Here is a 21,534-nt window from a genome sequence, read left to right on the forward strand (position 1 = left end):
CGTCGAACTCGTTGGCAGTGCAGTGCGTCGATTGGGGGCGTCAGAGGAAAGCTTCGGCGATCGTCGAAAACTGGTCGGACTGTTGGTCGGAGCGAAGGGTCGGAGCGAAGGGCCGGAGGTCGGTATGTGTGATCGAATCGGTGAGCGGAGGACGTTGGTCATAGTGTTCATCGATGGCGGCCCTACCCCCGATGGTCGCCGCCTTCAGTTATCCCGGCGCGGACTGCCTCAAGGAAATGGTTTAAAAGAACTTGTTGACGGGCTAGATGGTTTTCAGCTTCCGACGGCAATCTTAGCGCAGAAAAACACACATGCACACGAGAGAAAAGAAAGGATACGGGACAGACGCTACTACATCTCGTTTATTGCACTGAAAAGACCTGCAATATATAGCAATGACCACACATGCGTAGATCAACCAACCACGCCCCCCTTCACCGAAACCGCTCCAGATATCGCATTTCTGCCCCCAACAGAGAGACAGACGTGTCACTAACACACCCCTCCCCCTTTTTCTTATATAAAATGCTTCAAGCAGTTCACGCGCCTTCTTATCAATGCTTGTGCCGAGAATCCGCATCTAGTTCAGCCGCTGCTCACACCCACTGCATCTAGCACAGTTCTCAGGGAGCCTAGCGCCCTTGTCGGAGCTTAAGGAGCGAAAATGTTGAGCGGCGCGGTCGTTAACACATTTGCCAGTCTGGCCTATGTAAACCTTCCCGCTAGTAAACGGGATCTGATACACAAGCTTGAAGCATTTCATATAAGAAAGAGGGGGAGGGGTGTGTTCGTGACACTTCAGTCGCTCTGTTGGGGGCAGAAATGCGATTTCTTGAGCGGTTTCGGTGAAGGGGGCGTGATTGGTTGATCTGTGCATGTGGCGTCATTGCTATATATTGCAGGTCTTTTTAGTGCAAACCACCAGGCGTAGTAGCTCCTGTCCCGTGTCCTGCGCTAAGAATGCCGTTTGATGCCTGAAGGAAAAACGGCAGCCGGAGGAAAACTGTCTCGGCGATGCTGACCTGGACAGACGTCGCTGGAGGGACGCAAGTGGGACGTTGTCGCTGAGGTATTGGTTGATGTCCCGAGGTCATTCGTCATAGCGGGGCCGAGGGGCATCCGGGGAAACTCCGCGCAAGCCCATCCGACGGTACGGGCAGTGGCACAGAACGTGACTGGCTTCGCCGCTGTGAAAGCACAAAGGCAGGTTGTGCGGCGTGGGCCACGCGTGTGATTTACGAACGGGTGGTCGAGCTTCAGGCACACCAGTCGAAACTGGATGTTGGGGGGGGGGGACGAGCGGGAGGAGTAGGGTTGAAGGGTGCCTATGGTTCAGGCGCAGGGGTACGCAACACGTCGCTGTACGTCATGATGTGTGACGCAGGCGGCTGGTGTGATGGTACTAATGGCACTGATTGGCGGAGCTCCTCGCGCGCAATATCCGAGATGCCACCAACACGTGGATGTTGCCCGAGAGGGCAGCTTTTGCAGCCTTCGCGCACGATGCTTCGGATAAATTCGCGAAGGCTTCACTGTCATTTCCGGCCATTGACAAGCGGAACTCTACGGCAACAATGTTCGCAGAGCAATCAAATTGTACAAATCGCTGATTCAAAGCACGCTCGATGCTTGTTGCTTCTTTCGTAAAATCAGCCACAGTACATGGAAGGTCGCGTGCGAGGCCAACGAACAGCTGCTCCTTGACGCCTTGCATAAGGTGGCGCACCTTCTTTACCTCCAACATAGACGGATCCGCGCGGTTGAAAAGGCGAGTCATTTCTTCTATAAACATGGCGATGCTTTCATTGGGCCGCTATGCTCGGGACTGTAGAGCGAGTTCGGCTATCTCTTTACTTGCTTCGTTGCCAAATGTTCCGAGCAGCTGCTGCCGGAAATCCTGCCAGGTGGTAATGGTAGCCTCATGGTTTTCAATCCACATCTTGTCGGCATCCTCTTGTGAGAAATAAACATTCTGCAATTTCCGCTCCTTGTCCAATGCATTAAACGCAGCGACCCTGTCGTAGCTGGTCAACCAGTCCTCAACGTCTTCAAACTTGTGGCCATGGAGTGGCGTGGCATACGTGGAGTATGGCAGATCAGCGGCTGGGCACTCACGGGAAGCTGAATGGTCTGTATTGCCACTGTAGTCATTGTGGTTCGCGGTGGTGAAGCAAGAGGACCGCACTCGGGAGCAAGGCCTCTCAAGCGACGGCTCGCCTTGTGCACAGATGTCGTGTCCACGGTGTGTAGATGGGCGTAGGGGGCAGCCAGAGGCTCTTCGTACATGAAATGCACCTATCACCTCCACCAAAAATGTCCCAGAAGCCAGTGGAACTGGTTAAGCAGATTTACTCACAACTAAGCAAAAGCACCGGCAAGATGAGGCACGGAACCGACTTTCGGGCGAGCACCGAGACCGAAGGTGACGAGCGTATGCCAGTCTCTCAAGCTCGCCAAAAGGCGGCGCCAGTAAGATAATACTGTGGTAATATGCTTTCATAATAACAGACAAAATATATGCTTTCATGCTAATTTAACACGCAGGCATGTTCCGATATGGTCGTTCTGGTTTAGCTTCACGATCCGCCTGAATTTTGTTGAGGAGCGGAAATACTGTCTAGTAAAAGTTCCGTTCATGGCGGCTTTGTTCAGTTTGAGTTAAATCGGACACGATCTGCCCTATATATGACCCCTATACAGTACTGGTCCGCCTGGTTTCATATCTATTCCAGACTGGTATGTCCTGTTCGAGTTGCATACTGTAAATGGTCTGTCCGGTCTTAGCTAAATACAGGAATGGGATGTCCTATTCGAGATATATACTAAAAATGCTCTGCCGTGTATTACCTCAATTACGGAGCGGACCGCCCACATTGATATTCATACCCGGCATGACCTGTCCGGTAATAACCTGTAAGCTTCATGTAGGGCTGGGCATGTCGGTATGAAATTTATTTAGGACAATACAGGACTGGTTAAAACCCGTTTGGCGCCGTGTTGGATGTTCACTAGGGTACCACAGCTGCCTGCCTTTCTGGTCTTGTTAGCTGTACCCTTATTCTTGGTGCGCGGCATTGAAGTCGCCTGTAATTATTAGGGGGCTCTGCCGGCTATTTTGATAGCGTTCTTGAAGAGAGACCTGAATCATATTTTCTTTTGCTTCGGTGCGCCCTATGAGGTGAGAATAATAATGCTGGCCCGTTAGTGCCACCCGTGTTCATTTCTACAAGTGCCACTTCAGTCTCTTTGGAGTAGTTTTATTTTGGGTGGCCACGACGCTCTTTTTGACGAGAACGGCTACTCTTGATTTGTTGCCTTTGTCGCTGGCGTAGGCTCAGTAGTTCAGCTGATTCCCCACAAGGTTCGGTACTCTCCCTATTGCTTTGCAACATAGATATGATTAACCTCCCGCCCCTGCTCAAAATAATAACAAGTATCAAGTTTAGCCTCTACGAAGACGATATCAACATATGGCTGAGCTCAGGCTTGGACGCAGAAATACAGGAGGAGCTCGAGCACGCGGCTAGCACGGTCACAGAGTACGCCGAAAATATAGACCTCAAGCATTCACCGCAAAAATCGGAGCTACTATTCTACACGAACCAAAACGAAAGCCAAGCTTAGAAATAACAGTGGATTGTCAAAACGTGCCCCAGGTTAATCAGTTAGCATCCTTTGACTCATCATCCAGGTAGACGGCAGAAACGGGTTTCTAATAGGCAAGCTACAAACCTATGCTGTAAGGTAACGGGTCTCGACAGAAGGGCATCTCTCAAAAGCAGGGGACTCAAAGAAAACAGCCTACTTAGATTAGTATTGACTTATGAGCTTATACCATCTGTAGGGTAAGATATGCTACCCCGTATCTTATGCTGACAGCAAGGGAAAACAAAACAAATAGAAGTCGAAGAGAAGTCGAAGAGAAGAAATAGTCTTCGCCTCTCAGCGCTCGGCGAGAGCGGGTGTGGGCGGCGCTCGCTCCGGCGAGCATCGTTATTAGCCGAGTAGAGTATGCTCTACCACGGCCGCTTGATAGAAGCGCACTAGGTCCGGCCTGCTACGTCGCCCGAAACCGGCGGGAGGCGCCTACATCCAGTCGCCCCCGCCGCGGCGCCACCGTTCGGGGTCGCAAAATTAAACGACGATCAAATAGCGCAGATAGCAGCAGACATAGAGGAAGCAATAGATAAAAGCCCCATGGAAGACTGGGATTATGAACAGGTAGAACTACTCATAAGGAGGAAAATTAGGAGGTTAAAGTAGCAAACCGCTGGAATGAAAAGAGGAAGCCACAGAGCTGGTGGAATAAGGAAATCGGGGAAGCTATTGAACAACGACGGGCTGCTTCAAGGGAACACCGAATGGCAAAGAAAGCACAGGTATCTCAGGAGGAAATCGACCAAAAATGGGAATCATATCAACAAAAAAAACTCCAAGTGCAGGCCCTCGTCCAAAGTAAAATAAGACAGTCCACCGATCGCCGGATGGCTGATATACACGAGGCCTCTAGAGGCGGAGCAAGAAAATTCTGGAACCATATAAGCTGGCTAGGGAAGAAGAATCAAAGAAAGCAGGATCGGATTCAAGATAACGAGGGAAATTGTTTAAAGGGAGATAACGCAGTGAACTACATTACATCAGTTATAGCCGAGTCATTTAAGAGCGACGATAGGGTAATCTCCGCAAATCAGGAAGCAACACAAGGTAGCAGAATACAAAGCAGCTTAGAACTGACCAATCTAAACTGGAAAAAGGCAGAAAAAAATATTCCTAAAAACACATCTACAGGAATAGATGGAATTCAGATCAAGCTGATTAATGAACTCGGTCCAAAAAGTACGGAAACCTTGTTAAAAGCTCTGGAAACAGTAATAACGAATAAGCAAATTCCGGACAGCTGGCGGCAGAGTAAAATGAATTTGATTTTTAAAGGGACAGGAGACAGGATGCACATAAAATCCTACAGGCCGATTACCATAACATCTGTTATGTACAGGTTAGCCATGCAGGCGGTGAAATTAAAGGTGCAAGCATGGGTTGAAAGTAACAAGATACTGGGAGAACTTCAGAACGGCTTTAGAAATGGTAGGTGCTTAGATGATTGCCTGTTCGTGCTTACCCAATGTATCGAAATATCTAGAGTGGAAAATAGACCTTTGTATTTGGCCTTCCTGGACATAAACGGGGCGTACGACAACGTAAGCAGGGAACTCCTGTGGAACATATTAAAAGAAGAAGGTATCGGTTATGAGATAATAGAGTTCCTACAGGAAATATACCGGGATAACAAAGTAGAAATTACGTGAGAAGGGATAAGAAGTACGGAGGATATCAAAGTATGCAAAGGATTAAGACAAGGCTGTCCTCTATCACCGGTGCTGTTCATGCTTTATATGATAAACCTAGAACGGAGGATACAAGACTGCAACCTAGGATTTAACCTTTCATATAGATTAGGTGGAAAGGCGGTAGAGCAGCGCCTCCCCGGTCTGATGTATGCAGACGATATTGTGCTGCTAGCTGAGAGTCTGGAAGAATTGCAAACTGTAGTTAAGTATTGCGGAGACAAAGGGGACGCTCTAGGCTTCAGTTTCAGCGCAGTTAAGTCGGGTCGGATGATTTTCAACGGCTCAACTGATCAGGGTCTTAAAATACACGGCCTTGAAATACCTAGAGTAGCAGAATATAAGTATCTGGGGGTATGGGTAAACGAAGGATTGGCATACATTGGAAAGCATGAGCAATCAGTTAAGCCCAAAGGGAAAAGGGATGCCGGGGTAATGAAGCATAAGGCATTGTGGGGATACAATAGGTATGAGGTTTTGAGGGGTATTTGGAAAGGAATTATGGTGCCCGGACTTACTTTCGGAAATGTAGTTTTGTGCCTAAAATCAGAGGTACAGTCGACATTAGAAACAAATCAGAGATCCGTTGGACGATTAGCACTAGGTGCCCACGGCAAAACTACAAATGAGGCGGTACAGGGAGATATGGGCTGGGCATCTTTCGAAGTACGGGAAGCTCAGAGTAAAATATTATATGAGGAACGCCTGAGGAAATTGGACAGTAACAGATGGGCAGCTAAAGTATTTAAATACCTGTACCTAAAAAACGTTGACTCACAATGGAGGAAAAGAACTACGAAACTAACTAGTAAGTATGCTAGTAACAAGGACGGAGAAATAAAGAGCATTTAGCAACAGGTGAAAAACACAGAAGGTAAAAATTGAATAAATTCGATGGAAAAGAAACAGAGTGTGGAATTATACCGAAACTGGAAAATGCAGATCAGGAAGGAAGATTTCTTTGATAACTCAAGAAGCAGCGCCCTACTTTTTGAAGCTAGATCAGGGTGCCTTAGAACACGCAGCTACAAAAAGAAATTTAACAATGGAGATGACGCATGTGCTGTATGTGGAAACTCCAGTGAAACAATTGCCCATATTATACTCGAATGTAATGGGATCCATCCGGAAGTTGGTGCAGGCGCAATCACTGTTCCTGAAGCTCTGGGGTTTAGAAATAACAATGGCCGGGTGAATAAACCGCCGGTGGAAATTAGCAAAAAACGACTGGAAGATTGGTGGCTTAAAAGCAGAGAAGTGACATAATGTTAGTAATGTAGGAACAAAATTTATTAAATAGAATGATGGTTTAGTTAACCATTCTAAATCAGTAATTAAGATATAGGGAGAAAAATGAGCATGATAGCTACTGCTACCACCCCGTTTCAAAGGGGACGCTCCTATATTCCATCCATCCATCCCATCCAGCCGCGCGCGGAGAGCTGCTCCTGGCTGCGCTTTGAGGGAGGCGTCGGCGTGGTAGAAGCCTTTTATTTTAAGGATATAAGAACTCCGCTTCACACAATTTGGCAACGCGAATTAGTATATACTGTCATGTCTAGTGTGACCATGTCAGCACTAGTCGCTTGCTCGGCAAGGATGTATACTGGAGTGTACCCCGAAAAATTTAGAGACGGTTGTTCAAGGCCGCTCGACTGGCGAGCTCGCGTTATCGTGATGTTGTATTCGGATCCAGTTGTTTGTCGCATGAAAATGTGACCCGGCTGTGAACAATTCGAAGCTGTTCAGCTGGCACGGTAGCCTAATGCATAACCACATAATTAACTATATCGCGAATTCCGTGTGTCATTTAGTACCATTTACTCATTCCTGTATACAGCTTTTATACACAAATTGATGTCAACCTGTTCTAAGCGGCCAGCGCTATCCAATAAAAAAATTGTGCTTCTATGAGCAGCCTCCGTGAAAATGCGACATGTAACCTACATTTCTATCTCATTCTGACAAATGTTACAGTAGAAATATGAAGATGTTTACTATGTTAAATCTAAATGATAACCTAGGATCTTCGACTCAGTTGGAGACCTTAAACGCTGTGTGCCAGAACGCTATCCGTCATGGCTTCCAGCATTTTGCATGACCGGGCAAAGTAAGCGCGCTTGATAGAGCCGGTCTGTCTCGATGTGCTACGTATATGCACCGAATGTTTTTATTACTATTTTTATTGGCTGCCCCCAAACCCATACAATTTTGCAGGTTCATAATTTTTAATGGAAGAACACACATCGAGTGTTCCTGTTTTGAAACTGTTAGCTGTGATCACAAGAATGTTCACGTGTCAGCGCAACTGCAGCCGAGATTCAGCGAGCAGCCGACTACGCTTATTTAAAAGGAAGAAAATTACCAATCGCAGATAGAAAACCTTTCTTGAGAGAGGTTTATGCCGTAGCCATAAACATCGCTCCACAGTTGAGTTGACATTTCCAGCCCAGCTGGCTATCAGTGGGGGCAGCAACTTAACGATATCTTGCATAGCGCCTTAGCATGGGCATGATCATTGTTTTTATAGATAAGCTGCAGGTACTCTGTACAGTGACAAAACAATGATGACATCAAAAGTTTACACAGCTTGCTACTTCGCCGGGCCACTTCAGACTTCATCATCCTGTTAATGAAGGTGCTCGTAAGCTGACTATGCCTGATTACTTCCTTTGCGGGGTACATCAAGCCTCCATTGTCCTTGGTTTTCATTAACCTGTAACTGGTCCAGTTGACTCATATTTCTTGCAACAGGCTCTTCCACGAGTGACATGTCGCCTCAAAACCATTACCAAATATTGCATAAAATAAGCGACAACCTGGTAGTGATACACAAAACGTGGGGTTCTTAAACCTCCTTGAGGAGCCTCGTTACAGCGACCGCACTTTGCTACCTGCTTATTCACCGTACCCCGTAATTGCTGCCTCTGTCGCATATCATTAGAATGCAGCCTTAAGCCAATATGAAATAGCACCCTACACATAGCTATATAAGCACCCTACACATAGCTATATAAAGCCCCTCTTTACCGAAGCCGTACGAACGTGCCCTTATAGGAGTATAGTGTGCCTGACTTGGGATCTAAGGGTCCCGCTTTCAATAATTCCCATTTCACCCTTACATGTTATTGACTCTCTCTGGTTTGGAAGCTCCTGCCACATTGAACATGCCATGTGTTCTTATTGCGCCAAAGGTGTCTGGCCATATCACCAACGAACGTGCCTATTAACAGAGGTTCTTTTCCGACTTTCCGCCGACAGAGCGGGTGCCGGATTTTCTGTGGAACGTGGCTTTTCAGTTTGTCGCATCGACTCAAACAGTCTCAAGAGTATAAACAAATGTTGTATGCGCAGGCTCCTCTACTTGCAAGGTCACTCAAACTAGCGTGGCAAAATTTAGAACAAATTGCCCGTTTATATAAAAGAACCCTTCATAGTTTTTTCAGATATATCCTCGCAACGTAACCTGCGAGAAGAACATCTGGTGCTACCTCATCGTGTTCATCTGCTTCACAACACATCGTTAAAAATCGTAGTTCAGTGGCCAGCTCCATGGTAATTAAATAGGTTAAACAACATTACGGGAACACAGGAAAAGAGGACGACACAACTAGCGCGGTTGTGTTATCTTCTCCTGTGTTCCCGTCACGTTGTTTGCACGGCTAACCTATAATTAATCACCAACAAGTACAATCTGCTAGCCCTTGTAGCAAACTTCAATGGCAGCTGATAGGGCATTATGCTTCAGCATCTGGACTTTTTAACCTCAGTGCCACTTTCATTTTAGAGGAAGGGAGTGCATTTGCATTCCTCGCTGCTCCTTGCCTGAAGTCAGCTCAGCAGATTAAATTAGAGGGTCTCTTAGATGTCTCTTAAGCGGAGGACGGCGAAAGCCTACCCTTCTCCTATCGTTTACCTCTCATCGTTTGCCACAGTTCATCATTTCAAGTCGTCGTTTTATATATTGGTCGTTTCCCAGTCATGATGAGTCTGCCTGCGTAGTCATTGTAGCCCTTATCACTCATAACTAAGCAGGTCACTCATTTAGAATCAGCAGTGGTCATTAGATGTCGTTTCACATATTGGTCATTTCGTGGTCATTAACAGTAATGATGAGTCATGCCTAGCGATAATAGTCATTACCACACACCGCTAAGCACTTTTACTAATTTCTAATCAATTCCGGTCATTACATGTCGTAGTTTGATATACTCGTCATTACAAATCATTGTACTCATTATTAATCATTATTAGTTATTACCTCTATCAATGTCTATTTATAATTTTTATTAAACTCATTACCTATCACCTACAATCATTTTTATTCTTAATCTCCCTCCTTGCACGTCCGCTTTTGCGATTGACACACCAGTGCACAGATGCGACGCACAGATTACAGGCACAGCTTTTGCACACAGATTTTCGCTTCATGAGCCTAGAACGGCTTTCGCCTTAAAAAACAAACGCATCCCGTGTCAACGCTAACGTGCTTGCACACGCGCACAGAAAAATGTTTGCGTTTACCACGCAGACACGAGGCGAACGCGCCCAGAAAGGAAGCAAACCGCGCGCTCAGAGCCGGCGACCCCGGCAGCGACGTGTCCCCGAACAGTGGCGCCCTCAGCAGAAATAGCGGGCGCAAATGTAAACTCCCCAAGGACGCGCTAGCCCATTGACGGCGGCGCGACGCAGCAGGCCGCAACGAGCGGCCGTGGCTCTACCCTACTTCAATATGACCAAAGGAGAGGAAGACAGAGCGGACGCCATCATCAAAATGGCGATCAAGACCGCAGTCAAGCTCCCCAAGAACACACCAAACCACAAGCTAGCAGCTGTGCGCCTACACTATACAATACAAGAATTAGCAGAAGCCCAAATCAAGTCACAGCTAAACAGACTTTTACAAACGAGGACGGGAAGACGGGTGTTGGAAAGACTGGGATATAGCACACACCTACAGGCTTTTAACAAGACAACAGAGGTATCGCGGGAAGTCAGAAATTGGTACCGAGTTCGGCCCATATCAAGAAACATGGACCTCCGCCTACACCCGGGAAGGAGGCAAGCAATGGCAGAGTATTATGATAAAACAATGGCCTACAAGACACGTCAAGGTGCACCGACGCAGCCTTATACGAAACCAACGCAAAGAGGGCGATAGCCACGGTCACAGACTGCAAAGACCGGGAAGTAGTTAGCGCCTTGATCCAAAACTGTACGGTCACGGAGGCAGAGGAAGTGGCTATCGCACTGGCCATTAGGCAAGGAAGAGAAACGGGAGAGAGTCTGACGATACTGTCGGACTCTCAATCCGCGTGCAGAAATTTTCAACGGGGTAAATTATCTCAGGTAGCGCACGAAATCCTTACTTCCACAAGCGAGCCAACAAAACAATACACTCGAACACTAGTGTGGATTCCGGGGCATGCAGGTATCACGGGCATTTTTACGCAGACAGGGTAACCCAAGCACATACAAGCTACCGTGTGCCCAACAGTCTCGCTCCAGAGGACCTGATTCTGCTTGACCCTGACTACACAACAATACTACAACACTACAGAGGCTTGCGGAAAGTATATCCGGAGCAGCATAAAAAGCTCAGCAACGAGGAGGCCATAGATCTGAGGCGGCTACAGACGGGCACCTTCATTAATTTGCAGATATTAGACATGATGCATCCCACGACATTCAGAGACGGCTGCCCGTGGTACGGAAGGACCCCTACCCTGTACCACATAACATGGAAATGCAGCTCACATCAACTACAAAAAATTGAAAACTATGAACCAACCAACCAACCAACCCAAATGAAAGACAGTGGGAGGCTTTGCTGGCCAGCCCTGACCCGGAGGCTCAGCTCTACCTGGTCACAAGAGCTCGCAAACTGACGAAAGCCAGTGGTGACCTGGACTGCGGGCGCCAACCGCTCGTCACCCTTGGCTGAAGAGGCAAAGAAAAAGATCCCCGAGCAGTTAATAAAGTTCACTGACTCATTCACCCACTCACTCACTCACTCACTCACTCCGGCGAGCACGTGCGCTCCCCCTCTCGCCCCGCACTCGTTGGTCTGCATCCTCCCTCTTGCGTTTGCGCGTCCTGCTCGCCCCCTTAGGAGCCACGGTCCTGTCGCGCTCCAGTCTTCTGTGGTGCAGTCTCCGGGCCATCCTGGCCCCAGCTCGCTGGCTTCTGCCAGCACTCCTGTCACTGCGGTGGCCGCTCCTGTGACGTCCTTCACGCCCCTTGTCGCTTTAGCGTGCGAGTCTTGCCCCAGTGCTCCAATGGATGAGATGATTTCCGGACCCTCACAGCACGCCCTTGCCGCCACCACTTTCGAGGCGTTGATCCAGTGTTGTACCGGAGGCCTGGTTTTTTCTGCGGCACACCCCTCTTTGCCTCCACGTTTGTGGTGTGCCCCCGGGTAGGACCGGACTCGTGGCTACTGCGGCGGCCCACTGCAGCTCCTTCGTGGGCTCAGTCCTCCTGGCCTCTGCCAGTTTCCGTTCGTGGGCATTGACGCACCCGCGTCTGCTGCCGCTCCTCCTTCGGTCCTCCCCACTGCTTCGCCAGCAGCCCACGTGACCGTTGTGCTCACGAGCCTCGAAGCGCAGCCTTTCTGGTCGCTCCTCCAGCGACACCCGCCACCCCTTTGCCAACTCAGAGGTATCTCAGCGGTCCCTCCTGCTGCCTCCCGGATTCTCCGAAGAGACCGCTTCTCGCGGGCTCCCTGCTCACGAACCTCGGTGCGCCGTCCCCGGACGGTCTCCTCTGCGCCATCCGCCGTGCCTCTGACAAGGCAGCGGTTTCTCCACAGTCACCTCCTGCTGCCGCCCGGTTTCAACGAAGCGACAGTCTACTACGGTCCCCTGCAGTCCTAACGCCACCCAACCAGGGTGTCGTACCCGCGTTCATTCTTGGACCTTCCAAACTATTCTGGCTCCTCCCGGAGCTGGGGCGTTCGTCGCGTAAAACGGTGCTCGCATTCAAAGCTGACCCTGCACTTGGCTTGGGCTTACCGGATGTTACTGCATTTGTGTCGTGCGATCCGCGGACACCCTCAATAGCCCTCTATGTCCGTGATCTTCGTAGCTGTGCTTTTGTGCTTCGGACTCTTGCGGACGTTTGCCCACCCTCTCCTCTCCCCACCTTCCTATTTCGACATCCCCCTGGGGACTTAGAGTGTCGCCACTACATTTAGGCAGACATAAGCTGTCTCCCTGTAAATAAATTCATAGTCCTACAACAACAATGCTTCCCTTGCATAATGATTAAATCACTGTGGCTGTGCAGGTGATGGTTTAGTAACATTTTACAGGAAAGTATTGCAAATAAAAATATATGTGAACTTACGTTGGCCGGTATTTGGTAGCCGGATAATATCACGTCGTTCCTTAATTTAATAATTATGCCAGGTATGATAGGGTAAAGACTGAAAGAAAATGGAAAACATATTAGTAGTAAGTACACATTGCTGATAAAGAGACAGTTGCATAACGTTTTTCTTCATTATATTGATCATAATGCAGTGACAAATGAATGCATAACGTTACGGATCCACCGCGGTGGCGCAGTCGTTAAGATGCCCTACTACCCGAGCTTCCGGGCTCGGACCCAACCACCGGCGGCTGCGCTTCGATGGAGGCGAAACGAAGAGGCGCCAGTGTGCTGTGCGACATGAGTGCACAAATATCGCCTGGCGGTCGAAATTAATCCGTAGCCCTCCACTACGGCTTCTCTTTCTCTCCATATTTTCACCCACATTCCTCCCTTCTCTTGTGGTCAGGTGCCCACAGAAACAAGTGAGAGATATACTGCGCCTTTCCCTTCCTGTATATTTATTTATTCCACAAAAACACATTTCTGAAATTGATTGGCTACTAAAGGTTTACTAAAGCCGCCTCAAATCGCTGTCTCCTCGCTTCTGTGAACAGACTTGCCGTCAAAGATGATCTTTATTATGGCCGATGTTGAACGAACATTCTCTGTGGTGTGGCCAATGGCCATCCAAATCTGCGGCGGCGGCGGCACCTCTGAGTCACCGCGCCAAGGAGGAGTCACCGGTGGACCCGGTGCAACATCTGTGCACCGTGTGACGTCACTCCTCCTCCTCCTGCTACTACTACTACTACTACTGCTACAAGCACCACACTATACTATAATACTACTATACTGCTATACTACAACTACTACTATACTACTATCCTACTATAAACTACTATACACTACTACTACTATAATACTACTAATATACTACTATTATACTATACTATATAATACTACTACTGCTATATTACACTACTACTACTAATATTATTACTTATTACTACTGAGTCAACCGCGCAGCAGAGGAGTCGGATGCGGCTCTTCAGCTGTGCTCCGTGTGACGTCACTCGCTCCTCGCAATGCGCAGCTTGGCCCATTGGGGGCTCCGCGAAATGGCTCATCAACTAGCATAGTGTTGCTTCCACAACAAAACTGCGCAATGTCCAACTGCAAACCTTTTGTGTGGTTCTTTTAAGGCGAAAACCCGTAGCTCTCATCGTTGTCAGCAGGAGCTGTCGGCAGACGCGGTAAGCAGAGGGTGACAGGCGTTGAAGAGTTAAAAGTAAATTAACAAGCCTTGTCTCCACCGGGAATCAAACCTACATTATTTGTATCCCCTCGAATAGAGATTTAACATTGGGCCACACCCAGCATCCTGAAAAGCTCTTCATAATTCCCCTTGTCTAACGTGAGGATGATAGCGGGATACGGCAAGTGACACTGCGCCTTTCCTTTCCGATAAACGAATTATAGAATGCCATTGAACGTTGATTCGTTCAATGCGGCTTCTATGCGACAAGAGGAGCACAATATACTGTCAAAACAGCTGATGGTGCCACCAGGCGATTCATGTAACTGTAGAACCACTAGATTACCAGGACCTGGATGAATACGCACAGATATATTTTGAAATAGTTGAGAATTATAGAATAAACAGACAACTACAGCCACCACCGAATAATATAGTAATAGAGAAGCGACGGCATGGTGGCGACTGCAAGCTGGAAATTTTGTCATCCCAGTATGAACTTTTCACGTCCTGCCACGGAAACATGAAAATTGTCTTTTTAAAGCATGTGTGGAGACGGGTATCCTAGACCACATTATATGGGAAAGCGTCGGCTCCCCTGGAGATGAGGAAGATAATAGCAGAGAGAACTGGGAAGCTCTGCAGCGGAGCGACGAACCCCCTCGTCAGCAACAAGCCGTCCGCCTGGGGGCCGAGGCCGCAAAGAGACAAAATCTCTTTGTTAACCTTTAGTCGATGCCCCGCCGGGGTTGGGATTAGTGTTAAGACGCCCGACTACTGTGCCGTAGTAGCCGAGTTGGATCCCGACCTCGGCGGCTGCGTTTCGATGGAGGCGAAACGAAGAAGTGTTCTTGTTGTGGCTGTAGGAAGAAGGAAAATAAGATGCACGGGCTTGCCATGGCTCTGTAGCCGAGTCACCTCCGCTGCCTCGTGCAGACAGAAGAGAAAACAGAAGAAAGAAAAGGAAGACGGAGAGAAAGACGCACGCCGCAACAACCGCCGTCGTCCACCATCGAAGCGGTGGCGGGTGCAATGACGGCCTACAACAGATAAGCATTCGGTGGCAGGCTAACCCCCGCCGCAAGCGGCGGTGACCTACCTGCCCCCGCCCCATTGGGGAAGACCTAGCCACGTGTGCGGTGCGATGCTGCTGTTGTGGCTGTAAGAAGAAAGAAAAGAAAATGCACGGACCTGCTACTGGTTCTGTAGCTGGGCCACCTCCGCTGCCTCGTGCGGACAGAAGAGAAAACAGAGAAGAAACAAAAAAGAGGGAGAGAAAGACGCGCGTCTCAGCGCGTTAAAGATCCCCAGGTAGTCAAAATTACTCCGTAGCTCTCCACTACGGCTCCTCTTTCCACTTTCACTTCCATCTTCATCCCTTTCCGTAAGGCACGGTTCAGGCGCTTACAGAAAGAAGTGTGGCAGATACTGCGCCTTTCCCTTCCTGTGAACCAATTATTATTATTATTATTATTATTATTATTATTATTATTATTATTATTATTAGCCTTCAGTCGCAGAGGCTCTAGCCCCCGTCCCCTATGCCTGTGTGCCGGGGGTGGAGAGGTGAGGCGCCCCCATTTACGGTGGGGAAAATATAAGGAGCACTGCAGAATCTACATTGGAGTAATGCGAAAGTACATATGTTGCTGTTGGTTGCTTCTGGTTGCTTTTAGCAGCTTAACTCACTTCTTCTTTGAACATTTTAGTCTTTCGTACTTTCAAATTGCGCGCCAATCCTTTCCTATGCTCTTTTTTGACTCTACTTCCGGTTGGGTAACGTCACATCCTCTATCTCACAGAAATTCACTTATTTAGCCCTTGTAGTCATTAGTACTTTCCAAGTGCGCGCCAATCCCTTCCTATGCCTTTTTTCGGCTGTACTTCCTATTGCGTGATGTCACATCCTTGACGTCATATCCACTACGGCACCCTTTTTTCTCTTTCCACTTTCACTCCCACCTTCCTTCCTTCCCTTACTACGCGATTCAGGTGTCCACAGAACAAGTGTGGCAAATACAGCGCCTTTCCTCTCCTGTGAACTAGTTATTTTAATTATTTACCTGAATAACTTATTGGCCTAATTATTTTTTCTGCGATCTAGGCGCAGTTTCATTTGCCGCTTCTTTGAACGCCACACGACGCAGAAAACAGAAGCAGACCCAGACGTATAGGAGGCGTTAGTACATAGGGTAAGATGGAGTCCAAAGTCAGACTCCGGCCGCACCAGAGGCGTTAGTGCAGCAGGAATCAGCAGCGTTTGAAATTGATTTACGGGATAGAAAGGCGCAGTATCTGTCACAATCTTGCGCGGACACATGTACCACGCCGTAAAGGAAGGGAGGAAGGTCGGAGTGAAAGAAGAGGACATAGAGGTGCAGTAGTGGAGGGCTGCGATCCACTGCGATCTAATGGCTTTCGTCTAATCGCACTGTAGCGGTTGAAGTGCACCTTTAGAATTTTTTTCCGCCCAGTTTGAGTATTTTGTCCACACTAAGTTGCAACATTGTTTTGCGCACAGCAAAGATGATATTCATTATACCTGTAGAAAATAGGACGAGTGTAAAAGCTTGTGCTTCTGCGTGCTAGTAAGCATGGATATGATTCGTTTTTATGTTTCTGGCAAAAGAATGAACATCAAGCTTTCTCAGCGTTGCTAGCTACGCTTTGATTATTAGCATTCCTATAACATCTGTTCCCTGCATGAGCTTTCTTGAAATAGTATATCTTCAGTTATAAAACTTTGTACATTCTATTTATCATCATCGTCTTGAGAGCATGGCTGTGCTCATATTGAGAAGCGCTGATGATCTTTTTCTTGCCATTCTAGGAGGTAGAAATGGGCCTGCAGCTGCCTGAGCCTGCAAGCGGCATCAAGGGTTTCGACACTGCATGCGGCGGTGGAACCACGGCCGCTCGATGGAAGCGCACTGGGTGCGGCCTGCTGCGTCGCGCCGCCGTCAATGGGCAAGCGCGTCCTTGGGGAGTTTACAGTTGCGCCCGCTATTTCTGCTGAGGGCGCCACTGTTCGGGGACACGTCGCCGCAGGGGTCGCCGGCTCTGAGCGCGCGGTTTGCTTCCTTTCTGGACGCGTTCGCCTCGTGTCTGCGTGGTAAACGCAATCTTTTTTCTGTGCGCGTGTGCAAGCACGTTAACGTTGAGACGGGATGCGTTTGTTTTTTAAGGCGAAAGCCGTTCTAGACTCATGGAGCGAAAGTCTGTGCTCAGAAGCTGTGGCTGTAATCTGTGCACTGGTGTGTCAGTCGCAAAAGCGGACGTGCAAGGAGGGAGATTAAGAATGAAAATGATTGATGGTGATAGGTAATCAATAAAAGTTATAAATAGATATTGATAGAGGTAATGACTAATGCTAATGACTAATATGGGTAATAATGACAAATGATTTGTAATGAGCAGTATATCAAACTATCATATGTAATGAGCGCAACTGATTAGAATGAGTACAAGTGCTCACCGATGGGTGGTAATGACTATAATAGCTGGGAATGACAAGTTATTACTGCTAATGACTACGAAATGACCAATATATGAAAGGATGACATGTAATGACCACTGCTGATTCTAAATGAGTAACCTGATTAGTTATGAGTGGTAAGGACTACAGTGACTACGCAGGCAGACTCATCATGACTGAGAAACGACCAATATATCAAAGGACGACTTGAAATGACGAACTGTGGCAAACGATGAGAGGCAAATGATAAGACAAGGGCAGGCTTTCGCCGTCCTCCGCTCAAGAGACATCTAAGAGACCCTCAAATTTTCTCTGCTGAGCTCGCTTCAGACAAAGGCAGTAGCAAGGAGTGGAAATGCACTCGCTTCCTCTGAAATGAAAGCGGCGCTGAGGTAAAAAGTCCAGATGCTGAAGCATAATGCCCTATCAGCTGCCATTCAATTTGCTACAAGAGACAGCAGATTGTGCTTGTTGGTGATTAATTATAGGTTAACAGTGAAAACAGAGTGACGGAAACACAGGAGAAGAGGACGGCACAACCGCGCTAGTTGTGTCGTACTTTTTCTTGTGTTCCCGTCACGTTGTTTACACTATTTAGTTATCAGGGAGCTGGTCAGAGAACTAGGATTTTTAACGATGTGTTGTGAAGCAGATGAACACGATGAGGTAGCACCAAAAGCTTTTGTCGCAGGTTATGTTGCGAGGACATATCAGAAAACGGTACGAAGCGTTTTTTTTATATAAGCATACAATTTGTTCTAAATTTTGCAGCGCTAGTCTGAGTGGCCTTGCAAGCATAGGAGCCTCTACATACAACATTTGTTTATACTCTTGAGACTGTTTGAGTCGATGCGATAAACTGAAAAGCCACGTTCTACAGAAAATCCGGCGCCCGCTGTGTAGGCGGAAAGTCGGAAAAATACCTCTCTGGCAAGAGGCACGTTCGTTGGTGATATGGCCAGACACCTTTGGCGAAATGAGAACACATGACATGTTCAATGTGGCAGGAGCTACCAAATCAGAGAGAGTCCATAAGATGTAAGGGTGAAATGGGAATTATTGAAAGTGGGACCCTTAGGTCCCAAGTCACGCACACTATACTCTCATAGGGCACGTTCGTACGGCTTCGGTAAAGAGGGGCTTTATATAGCTATGTGTAGGGTGCTACTTCATATAATGCGGTGGCTTAAGGCTGCATTCTAAAGATATGCGACAGAGGCAGCAATTATGGTATACGGTGAATAAGCAGGTAGCAAAGAGCGGGTACTCTAACGAGGCTCTGCAAAGAGATTTAAGAACCCCTAGTTTTGTTTATCACTACCAGGTTGTTGCTTAATTTATGCGATATTTAGTGATGGTTTTGAGGCGACATGTCAGTCGTGCAAAAGCCTGTTGTAGGAAATATGAGTCAACTGGACCAGTTACAGGTTGATGAAAACCAAAGACAATGGAGGCTTGATGTACCCCGCAAAGGAAGTAATCAAGCTTTGTCAGCTTACGGGCGCCTTTATTAACAGGGTGATGAAGTCTGAAGAGGTCCGGCGAAGTAGCAAGCTGTGTAAACTTTTGATTTCATCATTGTTTTCTCACTGTAAACAGTACCTGATGCTAATCTATGAAAACAATGATCGTGCCCATGCTGAGGCGATAAAGATATTGTTAATTTGCGGCACCCACTGATAGCGAGCTGAGCTGGAAATGTCAATTCATCAGTCGAGCGACATTTATGGCTATGGCATAAACCTCTCTCAAGAAAGGGTTTCCGTCTGCGGTTGGTAATTTTCTTCCTTTTTTTGTGTGGCCATTTAATTAGCGCACTCGGCCGCTCGCTGAATCTCGACTGCAGTTGCGCTCTGAAGCGTGAACATTCTTGTGATCGCAGCTAAGAGTTTCACAACAGGAACACTCGATGCGTGTTCTTCCATTGAAAATTACAAACCAGCAAAAATTGTACGGGTTTGCGAGCAGCCAATAAAAATGGTAATAGAAACTTTCGGCGCATATACGTAGCACCTTGAGGCAGACCGGCTCTATGAAGCGCGCTTAGTTAGGTCATGCAAAATGCGGGAAGCCATGACGGCCTTCTGGAGTAAAAAGTTTAAGGTCTCCAACTGAGTCGAAGATCGCAGTTTATCATGTAGATTTTGCCTAATAAACATCTTCATATTTCCAACGTAACATTTGTCAGAATGAGATAGAAAGATTGGTTACATGTCGCATTTTCACAGAGGTTGCTTATATTTTATTGGATAGCGCTGTCAGCTTAGAACAGGTTGACATCAATTGGTGTATAAAAGCTGCATGCAGGAATGAGTAAATGGTAGGAAAGTGACACGCGGAATACGCGACATAGTTAAGTGGTTATACATTAGGCTACCATGGCAGCTGAACAGCTTCAAATTTTTCACAGCCGGGTGACATTTTCGTGTGACAAACAACGTGATCCGAATGCAACATCACGGTAATGCGAGCTCTCCATCGAGTGGCCTTGACCCACCGTCGCATTAAGCTTTTCAGGGTACACTCCAGTATACATCGTTGCCGAGCAAGCGCTAAGTGCTGACATGGTCACACTAGACATGACAGTATTTACTAATTCGTGTTGCCAAATTTTGTGAAGCGGAGTTCTTATATCCTTAAAATAAAAGGCTTCTACTACGCCGACGCCTCCCTGAAAGCGCAGCCAGGCGCAGCTCTCCGCGCGCGGCTGTCCCCGAACGGTGGCGCCGCGGCGGTGGCGACTGGAAGTAGGCGCCTCCCGTCTGTTTCGGGCGACGTAGCAGGCCGCACCTAGTGCGCTTCCATCGAGCGGCCGTGGTGAAACAGACAGCCTCAAGAAGAAGACAGCGAAATAACGATTATCTGAAAGGATTAACAGTGTGCTGCTGATCGAAACGGGCGTGTGCAGTGACATTTGCTTCAACAATGACGTCATTTAGAGACAGCAAACCAACGACAAACCGAGTTGCACGGACGGCTGTTTAAAGAACCGCGAGTGACGCGGGATTGCTTTCCGGCGGTGCGAGCAGCGCTAATGATTTCTGTCTCGCCATTCTAGGTAAGGGAAACAGATTAATTTTTTGGTCTCTTTGTGTTCTGTGCGATACGACGGACTGCACTCTGCTTAGTTGAAATGAAAGATAAAAATGTGTGTCTTGCATGCATGAGGACTCTTAAGTCAGATAACATTACCTGTGTGATCTGTCAGAACTCGTATCACATTGGTCAGTGCTCAAGTGTAACAAAGGCAGCTTTGAAAAAGATGTCTAAGAACGAGCTAGAATGCTGGACGTGCACAACTTGCATATCGGACATTACTAGGGCAACAAGACAAAACCTAGGCAGTCACTCTGATGCTGGGGAGGTGGATCAAGAGCCTAAGCCATCAATCAGAGACGTGATGACTTGCATAACGACACCGACAGAAAAGGTTTCGGATGTACTCAATCGTCTAGAAAAATTAGAAAAGACAACTGAAACTCAACTGGTGAAACACGATGATGTGCTGTTAAAACTAGAGGAACAGGGACGATAATGAAGACAATGCAAACTTCCTTGGAGCATATATCTGAGTAGCATGACAGCGTGTTGCAAATGCTTCAAAAGAACAAAAATGAAATTATTAAGCGAATTTTTGTAATGCTGGAAACAGCCTGAAAAGTCTAAGGTAGGTCGCCCGAAGTCGTCAATTCTACACCTAGAAGAATGGTTTGGTTTGGTTTGTGGGGTTTAACGTCCAAAAGCGACTCAGGTTATGCGAGACGCCGTAGTGGAGGACTCCGTAAATTTCGACCACTTGGGGTTCTTTAACGTGCACTGACATCGCACAGCCTACGGGCACCTTGCTTTTCGCCTCCATCGAAAAGCAGTCGCCGAGGCCGGGATTCGATTCCGCGTTCTTGGGAACAATAGTCGAGCGCTGTAACCACTGCGCCACCCCGGCTTTTTTTTCTTTATTGCCTGACTTCGGCACAATACACAAAACCACTTACAGGGCACAATGAGCATTAAGTAATACAACAATCAGCCAGGTAGGTTGCGGCGTCGTCATGCTAAAATTATCTTAGGGTCACTAATGGCTCCAATCTTCCGAGCCACTCGGGAGCTTCAGGAGCAAGTTTCTGAATTTCAGTATATCTATTCAT

The 21,534-nt window shown here is 47.6% G+C and overlaps 1 protein-coding gene across 1 annotated transcript in view; it reads right to left on the reverse strand.

Moving 5' to 3' along the window:
- LOC146193559 (putative cytochrome P450 12a4, mitochondrial) overlaps positions 1-21,534 on the reverse strand; it is a 92,911-nt gene that overhangs the window by 58,862 nt on the left and 12,515 nt on the right. The window contains exon 4 of the mRNA XM_084600583.1: positions 12,693-12,771. Within this exon, the coding sequence (XP_084456709.1) occupies positions 12,693-12,771 (79 nt within the window). The remainder of the gene's footprint in view (positions 1-12,692; positions 12,772-21,534) is intronic.

Source organism: Amblyomma maculatum, chromosome 4, assembly GCF_055883805.1.
Source record: "Amblyomma maculatum isolate TAMU_Amacu chromosome 4, ASM5588380v1, whole genome shotgun sequence".
Lineage (NCBI taxonomy): Eukaryota > Metazoa > Arthropoda > Arachnida > Ixodida > Ixodidae > Amblyomma > Amblyomma maculatum.